This window comes from Salvelinus fontinalis, chromosome 18 (genome assembly GCF_029448725.1).
Source record: "Salvelinus fontinalis isolate EN_2023a chromosome 18, ASM2944872v1, whole genome shotgun sequence".
Taxonomy (NCBI): domain Eukaryota; kingdom Metazoa; phylum Chordata; class Actinopteri; order Salmoniformes; family Salmonidae; genus Salvelinus; species Salvelinus fontinalis.
Genome location: NC_074682.1, coordinates 45,547,797 through 45,557,768, shown reverse-complemented (window position 1 = coordinate 45,557,768; position 9,972 = coordinate 45,547,797). Strand labels below are relative to the sequence as shown.

Here is a 9,972-nt window from a genome sequence, read left to right as displayed (position 1 = left end):
CTCTTCTCTACCAAACCTGTTAGGCAATCATATGTACCAATGGGGGAAGGGTGGCCAGTCACACAGGAGGGTGATTTTTACTGAGGAGGAGAAGGAGGTCGTGCTGACCGAGATGCATGCAGGTCATTTCGGAGTGAAGCGCATGAATGCCAAAATCATCCTACGCTTCTTCTGACGGGGAATTGTCAAGGAGGTGGACAGCTGGGCAAGTGAAATAACCTTTTGTCTATCAATCACATTCTATTATATCAGATATTATTATGATTTCAATGAATGTCATATCAGAGAGCACACAATGTTTCAATTTGTCACTTTTTGCTTAACTGTCTAGCCTGCCAGACGTTTGAGAGGGTGAAGACTGTTGTGCCGGAGCTGAAGCCCATCAAAGTTGTTTCACCATGGCACATGATCGGTAAGTGTCCCAATTCAACTTTTGCCCTGATTAATTGTTTTGTAGTGGTTACTTTATTTGACCACAGCAGAGTTTAATATTATAGACGTGTGTGTGTGGATCAAGGTACGGATGTTATATCACCAATGGTATGGTTTACTTATTTTATACAATTTGTTTTCGTTTTTCCACGGTACATAATCAGACATTTCAAAATCTTACATTGTCAATAGATATCGCTTTCCTACCCCTTCCAGGTTTGGTGAATGGACCAACCAGACCCTCAAGACTGCCATGGACAAGTCCCTTGATTGGTACCAGGAAGGGTGGGAGAACAACCTGAAGGTAATTCTCTTTGCACAACAGCAGCATCCCGGCCTGCACACGACAGCAGCATCCCGGCCTGCACACGACAGCAGCATCCCGGCCTGCACACGACAGCAGCATCCCGGCCTGCACACGACAGCAGCATCCGGGCCTGCACACGACAGCAGCATCCGGGCCTGCACACGACAGCAGCATCCGGGCCTGCACACGACAGCAGCATCCGGGCCTGCACACGACAGCAGCATCCGGGCCTGCACACGACAGCAGCATCCGGGCCTGCACACGACAGCAGCATCCGGGCCTGCACACGACAGCAGCATCCGGGCCTGCACACGACAGCAGCATCCGGGCCTGCACACGACAGCAGCATCCGGGCCTGCACACGACAGCAGCATCCGGGCCTGCACACGACAGCAGCATCCGGGCCTGCACACGACAGCAGCATCCGGGCCTGCACACGACAGCAGCATCCCGGCCTCCACACGACATCAGCATCCAGGCCTGCACCTAGTACGGACAGGAGTCGCAGCTGTTGACTAAAGCAAACAATGCAATTGTATATGTGACGCACACAAAATGTCTTGTCACATTTGTGTTTATGTATTGTTTCTTTGTATTGGGGAAGAATACATTTACTGGAATGTCAGTCCTCCAAGGTTTTGCCATTGCAATGCATTTCTACTACTGCTGACATTCGCTTTGCACTGGGACTATATATTATGCGACCCTGTCCCTGTGTTCTCATAATTGAGAGTACCTTTGAAAGAGAAGCCACTTTTTCCTGTTTCATCATTTATCATCCGTTACAGGTCAGTAAAGTGCAAAAATACACTGAATACCACATGTAATGGTTTTGAACAACATAGTAATTGTATAACTTTGTACTAGACAGAAAAAGCATGTCGAGTGTAAAATGAAATGATGGCGGTGCATTCCTTTGATCAAGAAAAAAACAAATGATTAACTCCTGAACATGTTTTAAAAGACACTCCTGACAATATCCTAAGTATTAAGAAAATGTAATGTTGTAACTGTGATGTTTAAGATCTTTGTAATTGTTGTACTGTAAATGTTTGCTTTTGGCTAGCTCCGGGTCAACTACAGTCAACTAACGTTACATAATTATAACCTAAACAGGTCATTTAAAGTTAAGAGTAAATGGGGTATAAATGTAAAGAATTCTAGGATCTGAATTGGTTTGGAATTTAATATTTTTGATTTGTGAATTGATGTATTTTTGATATGTTTATGAAATAATATCAGGGATTTGAGACAAATTATTAAATACACTTTAAAGAAAACAAAAGAAAACATTTGAAATACAATGAAAAGACAGAAAAGGATGATTTGTACTTGAGAGAATGTATTTGTAATATGAAATATAACTGCATTTATTCCTGTTATCAATCAAGGTGAGACTGAACATCGACAAGACCAGAGCAGAATCAAGAAGGGGACCAAGTGCTACGACATCCAGGGAAATTACTTGGTTTGGAAGAAGGACGGAAGGAAGGCGAGACCTGGGAAACCTTGCTGCTTTTTCGCTCCTAGCTGGGGTCATCATCTGTTAAAGTGAATATTAAAAAATCTCGGATAATAACTATTTGCATTTGCACACAAAATACCCTGAAGCTAGTTTTAGTTTCCCTAACACATATTTTTCTCTTTGTCACGTCTAATCCCCCCCCCCCCCCCCCCCCCCCCCCCGGTGTTCGACTTCGCCGGTTTACTGTACCAACCTCCAGTCCTGGCAACTATCATTACGCACACCTACGCTTCATCATGAGGCACACCTGGACTCCATTACCTCACTCATTTATTACTCCTTTATTTGGCACTCCTTTAGGTTCTTTCCCCAGGTAGTATTGTTTCTGTGTTTCATGTCAAGACGCTACTCCTGCCTTGTATCGTTCCGTGTTCTTTGTTATATTAAACCTACCACCTGCTTCTCGACAGAATTCTGCCTCACAAAATGGAAGCAGCAGGAAATCAGATCTCCCAGATGGTCGACAAGCAAGGATATCTACTTTATCAACACCAAGACCAGCTGGCACAACTCGGGACGGCTATGGAAGAGGTTCTTCACAGTGTTCAACGTCTCGAACATACCTGAGACGCGTTGCCTTCAACTACTGGAGGGTACTCTAGCACCAGTCGACCCAGCGAGCCAGCCCATTTAGCAACCCGCCCAGGTTAACAATGCCCGTTTGTCCCTTCCGGATAAATATGACGGCACATCGTTGAAATGCCGTGGCTTCATACTACAGTGCTCCCTCTACTTTGTGCACAAGATGGGAGCCCCCACTAGCGAGAGGTCCAAGGTTGCAGGGCGCCAAGGACCCATTCGTCATCCTCACCGACCATCGGAACCTGAGGTACATACGGACAGCGAGGAGGCTGAATCCACACGAAGCAAGGTGGGCTCTTTTCTTTACGAGATTTGACCTCACGCTAACCTATCGCCCAGGTTCAAAGAACGCCGATGCCCTGTTCCGTCTCCACGATTCGGGAGAGGCTGCTGTCCAGAATGTATCCATAAACCCTTCCTTTCGAGTCGTAGCCCCTGTGGTCTGGGATGTAGATGTGGACATTCGCCAGGCTCTGGAGAGGGAGCCTGCACCCACTACCTGTCCTCCTGAGTGCATCTACGTTCCCATGGGGTTAAGGGAGGGGTTTCTGACCTGGGCGCACACAGCTGTCGTCGCTGGAGATCCAGGTATTTCTTATACTACTCAATCTATCTGCGAGAAGTATTGGTGGCGTACCTTGGCGCAGGACGTTATTCGCTACATCAACTCATGTTCCGTATGTGCTCAAACCAAATCCTCCCGGCATGCTCCAGCAGAGAAACTCCTTCCCGTGCCTCAGCGTCCCTGGTCTCATCTATCCATTGACTTTATCACTGATCTCCCCTCTGAGGGTTTCACCACCATTTTGGTGGTTGTGGATAGATTTTCCGAATCCTGTCGTTTCATCCTTCTCTCTGGTCTCCCTACTGCTGTTCCAGCAGGTCTTCCTGCATTATGGTCTTCCGGAGGACATTGTCTCCGACCGTGACCCCCAATTCACATCATGGGTAGGAAGAGCCTTTATGGAGAAGCTTGGGGTCATGGTCAGCCTCACTTCTGGGCATTGGCCTCAGTCTAATGGGAAGGTGGAGAGTATAAACCAGGAGTTGGGGAAGTTCCTGAGGAGTCACTGACAGGACCGGCAGGGACAGTGGTCCCAATTCCTTCCATGGGAGGAGTTTCGGCAAGAATTTGTTGCGTCACTCCTCCACCTGGCTGACTCCCTTCCAGTGTGTTCTGGGTTTTCAGCCGGCCCTGGCTCCTTGGACCCCGGGCCAGACCGAAGCGCCTGCGGTGGATGAGGGGTTCAGGCATGCAGAAGAAGTGTGGAACGAGGCTCATGTGAGACACCAGCGCACCGGCCATGGCAGGAAGACCACCACCACAGTGAGACTCCTGCGTTCCATCCTGGGGATTGTGTCTGGATCTCTACCAGGAACCTCCCACTCCGCCTGCCCTGCAAGAAGCTGAGCCCCCAGTTTGTTGTGCCGTTCAAGGTCAACGAGGTGATGTATAGGTTACAGCTTCCCAGTGACTACTGTATCTCACCTTTTCATGTCTCCCTTATCAGGCCAGTGGTTCCTGGTCCCCTGGCTGATGCTGTCCCCCACAACACCCCTCCACCCCGGACATCGAGAGAGGTCCCGCCTATGCCGTCAGATCCCTACTGGACTCCCGAAGTTGTGGGGGTCGGCTCCAGTACCTGGTGGAATGGAAGGGCTACGGTCCAGAGGAGCGGTTTTGGGTTTCGGTGGAGGACATTCAACATCATCCGTGATTTCAATCTTCGCCACCCGGCCTGCCAGTCGTCCTCGGGGCCGTCCCTCTGGCCGGCGTTGTCCTGTGGCTGGAGCCGCGCGTTGGAGGGGTACTGTCATGCCTCCCCTCCGACGTTTGACGTCGCCGGTTTACTAACCACCGATCATGGCAACCATCATTACTTGCACCTGGCATCAATCATTATGCGCACCTGCGCTTCATCATGAGGCACACCTGGACTCCATTATCTCCATTAACCTCCCCTTTATCTGGCACTCCCTTAGGTTCTTTCCCCAGGCAGTATTGTTTCTGTGTTTCATGTTGAGACGCTACTCGATACTCGCTACGTTGTATCATTCTTTGTTATATTAATGACGAGTTTGGAGGGTACTATGGTGTTAAATGCTGAGCTGTAGTCGATGAACAGCATTCTTACATAGGTATTCCTCTTGTCCAGATGGGTTAGGGCAGTATGCAGTGTGATTGCGATTGCGTTGTCTGTGGACCTATTGGGGCGGTATGCAAATTGGAGTGGTTCTAGGGTGTCAGGTAGGGTGGAGGTGATATGGTCCTTGACTAGTCTCTCAAAGCACTTCATGATGACGGAAGTGAGTGCTACGGGGCGATAGTCATGATTGATGCCAGGTTTCTTGGGAACAGGAACAATGGTGGCCTTCTTGAAGCATGTGGGAACAGCAGACTGGGATAAGGATTGATTGAATATGTTCATAATCACACCAGCCAGCTGGTCTGCGCATGCTCTGAGGACGCGGCTAGGGATGCCGTCTGGGCTTGCAGCCTTGTGAGGGTTAAACTTACCACCTGCTTCTTGACTCCCAGAGTCTACGTTACAGTCTTCCTAGGTTTACCTAAGTGGGTTACCTCGGTGGAAGCCAACAATCTTCTACAGTTGGAGCAGTTGGACGGTCGGCCACTGAAAGCACCAGTACCTGGTGGAGTGGGAGGGCTATGGTCCAGAGGAGCGGTGCTGGGTTCCGGTGGAGGACATTCTGGATCCCAACATCATTAGTGATTTCCATCTTTGCCACCCGGACCGCTAATCGTTCACTGGAGGACGGCCCCGAGAAGGGAGACATGAAGAAGGGAGACATGGAGAAGGGAGTCATGGAGAAGGGAGTCATGGAGAAGGGAGTCATGGAGAAGGGAGTCATGGAGAAGGGAGTCATGGAGAAGGGAGTCATGGAGAAGGGAGTCATGGAGAAGGGAGTCATGGAGAAGGGAGTCATGGAGAAGGGAGTCATGGAGAAGGGAGTCATGGAGAAGGGAGTCATGGAGAAGGGAGTCATGGAGAAGGGAGTCATGGAGAAGGGAGTCATGGAGAAGGGAGTCATGGAGAAGGGAGTCATGGAGAAGGGAGTCATGGAGAAGGGAGTCATGAAAAGATGGTGAGATGCGGTAGTCACTGGGAAGCTGTAACCTATACGTCACCTCGTTGACTTTGAACGGCCCCACAAACCGGGGGCTCAGCTTCATGCAGGGCAGGCGGAGTGGGAGGTTCTTGGACACAATCCCCAGGATGGAACGCCCTACACATCTGTGAAGCCCAATAGACAAAGTATGTTAAGCTTTGGTTGACATGAGCATGAAATGGTAGTTATCTTGAGGTTATAAAAATGTACCTCTTCAATTTACCTCTTCAAATTACTTCAGGATCATTGACTGTCTGAGCCCCCCAGGAGGTATCCCATCCACCAGAACCAGTGAGTTCGAATCAGTCTGATTGTGCTCTGAGTTGGAGGGGGAACAGCTTGAGGTAGGCTATACCTTCCAAAAGTGTTAAAGTACATATCTCCCATTTGTAACACTGCACTAATCCATCAACTTTTCTCCCAGTAAGTGTAACCTGTGTGTTTGCTTGTTTATGTCTCTGTCTCCGACCCTGTTCCCTTTAACTCTGCTCCTGTTCTCCAGGACCTAGGGGTTCTGCCCAACACCCAGACGTGGATCCACCTGATGTCCTCCACTACCTGTTCTCCAGGACCTAGGGGTTCTGCCCACCACCCAGACGTGGATCCACCTGATGTCCTCCACTACCTGTTCTCCAGGACCTAGGGGTTCTGCCCACCACCCAGACGTGGATCCACCTGATGTCCTCCACTACCTCTTCTCCAGGACCTAGGGGTGCTGCCCACCACCCAGACGTGGATCCACCTGATGTCCTCCACTACCTGTTCTCCAGGACCTAGGGGTTCTGCCCAACACCCAGACGTGGATCCACCTGATGTCCTCCACTACCTGTTCTCCAGGACCTAGGGGTTCTGCCCAACACCCAGACGTGGATCCACCTGATGTCCTCCACTACCTGTTCTCCAGGACCTGGGGGTTCTGCCCAACACCCAGACCCACCTGATGTCCTCCACTACCTGTTCTCCAGGACCGATAGGGGTTCTGCCCAACACCCAGACGTGGATCCACCTGATGTCCTCCACTACCTGTTCTCCAGGACCGATAGGGGTTCTGCCCAACACCCAGACGTGGATCCACCTGATGTCCTCCACTACCTGTTCTCCAGGACCTGGGGGTTCTGCCCAACACCCAGACCCACCTGATGTCCTCCACTACCTGTTCTCCAGGACCGATAGGGGTTCTGCCCAACACCCAGACGTGGATCCACCTGATGTCCTCCACTACCTGTTCTCCAGGACCGATAGGGGTTCTGCCCAACACCCAGACGTGGATCCACCTGATGTCTTCCACTACCTGTTCTCCAGGACCTATAGGGGTTCTGCCCAACACCCAGACGTGGATCCACCTGATGTCCTCCATTACCAACCACCCTCCAACTTTTCATTACATCAGCTACTGTTATTGTCATGTCATTATCTGCTAAGAAAGAGCAAGACAACTATCATACTGGGCACATCATGTGAGATCCACTGATTAACTAAAAACACTAGCACTGCAAACACTCAGAACAAAGAGAGCAGCAGTCCCTGGACTTTGCAGTCTCCCTCTTCAAGTACCCCATCCGAGACTGGCTGCCTGTTGAGAACAAGTGACAGGCAGAACCTCCCACCCACACAGCAACCACCTCCTCTATATTCCATACACCAGAATTTAGTATTTTAGTCTATGATTGCCATGTGACTGTACCAAAAAATATCAAAGTTTATGTATTAAAATCTTAAATATTGGCAGGTTGGTTTTCACAGCTGTTTCACAAGGTGATCATTGTAAGTTGTAAGGTGTCTTTGATGGTATTTAATTGTTCCACATGATGCATCGTTGTAGGGTGTACTAATGAGCTATGCGAGATAGAAAAAAAATGAATCATACTAGAGGACTACTGAAATGATATTACTTCAGTATAGATGAGGGAAGCGCAGGTTAAAATAAGAACATGACAGCCAGACAAGCCAGTGTATGAATCAAATGGATTTGCATATGAATGGAGTGGCAATTTGCTGACTTTGTGATCTGTAAGGTAAGTAACATTAATGTGTTAAGTTGATAACTCGTTTTCTTTGCTATTTCTGAAAAGTAGCAATGTTTAGGACATGGATTTCATGTTTTAATGTTAACAAGGTACCCAAAAGTATTTCAAAGTAATGTTTCAATTTTGTTAGCTAAACAAAACTTGTTTAAACAGTGACATTTTTGTGGAACTCAGCCTTGTTTGCATAACGATGATGAAAATAATGTATTTTACACTGTAATGATTTCCAAAATTCTAATCATTAGGCCATCACACTGTTGATAAAGCAACGGACGCTCATAGTTTATTGATTCCCAATGTGACGCAATGGCACACATTTCAAGTTTTGAGGGAGCATGCAATTGGCAGGCTGACTGAAGGAATGTCCACCAGAGCTGTTGCTAGAGAATTCCATGTTAATTTCTCTACCATAAGCCGTCTCCAACATTGTTTTAGAGAATTTGGCAGTACGTCCAATTGGCCTCACAACCGCAGACCACGTGTAACCACGCCAGCCCAGGACCTCCTTACTGATGTCAACGTTGTGAACAGAGTGCCCCATGATGGCGGTGGGGTTATGGTATGGTCAGGCATAAGCTATGGACAACAAACACAATTACATTTTATCGATGGCAATTTCAATGCACAATGAAACCGTGACGAGTTCCTGAGGGCCATTGTCGTGCCATTCGTCCTCCGCCATCACCTCATGTTTCAGCATGGCCCAATGTCGCAAGGATCTGTACACAATTACTGGAAGTTGAAAATGTCCCAGTTCTTCCACAGACATGCCACCCATTGACATGCCACCCAATGTTTGGGATGCTCTGGATCAATGTGTACGACAATGTGTTTCAGTTCCCACCAAAATCCAGGAACTTCTCACAGCCATTGAGGAAGACTGGGACAACATTCCACAGGCCACAATCAACAGCATGAGGTAAATGGTGGTCACACCAGATACTGACTGGTTTTCTGATCCATGCCCATACCTTTTTCAAAAAGGTATCTGTCACAAACAGATACATATCTGTATTCCCAGTCATGTGAAATCCATAGATGAGCGTCTAATGAATTTATTTAAATTGATTGATTTCCTTATATGAACTGTACCGCCCTTGCTGTCTCTGCCTGGCCAGTTCCCCCCTCGCCACTGGGATTCTCTGCCTCTAACTCCTGAGGTGCTGACCTGTTGCACTCTTGACAACCACTGGGATTATTATTATTTGACCCTGTTGGTCATCTATGAACATTTGAACATCTTGGCCATGTTCTGTTATAATCTCCACCTGGCACAGCCAGAAGAGGACTGGTCACCCCTCATAGCCTGGTTCCTATCTAGGTTTCTTCCTAGGTTCTGGCCTTTCTAGTGAGTTTTCCCTAGCCACTGTGCTTCTACACCTGCATGGCTTGTTGTTTGGGGTTTTAGTTTGGCTTGGTTTCTGTACATCACTTTGAGATATCAGCTGATGCAAGAAGGGCTTTATAATACATTTGATTTAACTCAGTAACTCAGTAAGATTGAAATTGTTGCAATTATTTTTGTTCAGTGCAGAAACAGCAGGTGTTGTGTTATCCATTGCTGTTTTCAGAGTTTGAACAGAAGTGAGAGATCCTAGAGTAGTGTTGGCATAAAGTCTGAAAACTGATATACCCCCCCCCCTCTCTCTCTTTCTTTCTTTTGTGTTTTTCTTTTACTCTCTTTCACTCTTTCTTTCTTTCGCTCTCTCTTTTTGTGCGGTGGATGAGGGGGGCTTGGTTTTAGCTTTCTAGTCTGTTCAAATGAAATAAAGTCTTAATTATGTTTTAATTATGTAAGAATTTGTGCCAAATTTGTATTTTAAAAGAATCACACACACAGGAGGGATTCTGACAGCATGCCTCTTTTGCTCCAGGGAAATTGCAGTCTTTCTGAAAGGTGTTACCTCCAAACCTTCTAAACATTTTCTCACCTTATCACAACTACACTGTGTTTACAGCTTCTTGGTTTG

General features: G+C 47.8%; 1 protein-coding gene and 1 long non-coding RNA gene across 2 annotated transcripts; both read left to right on the top strand.

The window, feature by feature from the left end:
* Positions 1-327: 327 nt before the first annotated feature.
* Positions 328-2,147, top strand: LOC129815994 (uncharacterized). Its single transcript, XM_055870193.1, has 2 exons — positions 328-412; positions 649-2,147. Exons 1-2 carry the CDS (start codon positions 399-401, stop codon positions 1,256-1,258), a joined length of 624 nt encoding a protein of 207 aa, XP_055726168.1. The 5' UTR covers positions 328-398; the 3' UTR covers positions 1,259-2,147.
* Positions 2,148-6,037: 3,890 nt separating this feature from the next.
* LOC129815623 (uncharacterized) lies at positions 6,038-9,751 on the top strand. Its single transcript, XR_008753453.1, has 3 exons — positions 6,038-6,121; positions 6,217-6,319; positions 6,478-9,751. It is a non-coding gene; the product is annotated as an uncharacterized LOC129815623 (long non-coding RNA).
* Positions 9,752-9,972: the final 221 nt, after the last annotated feature.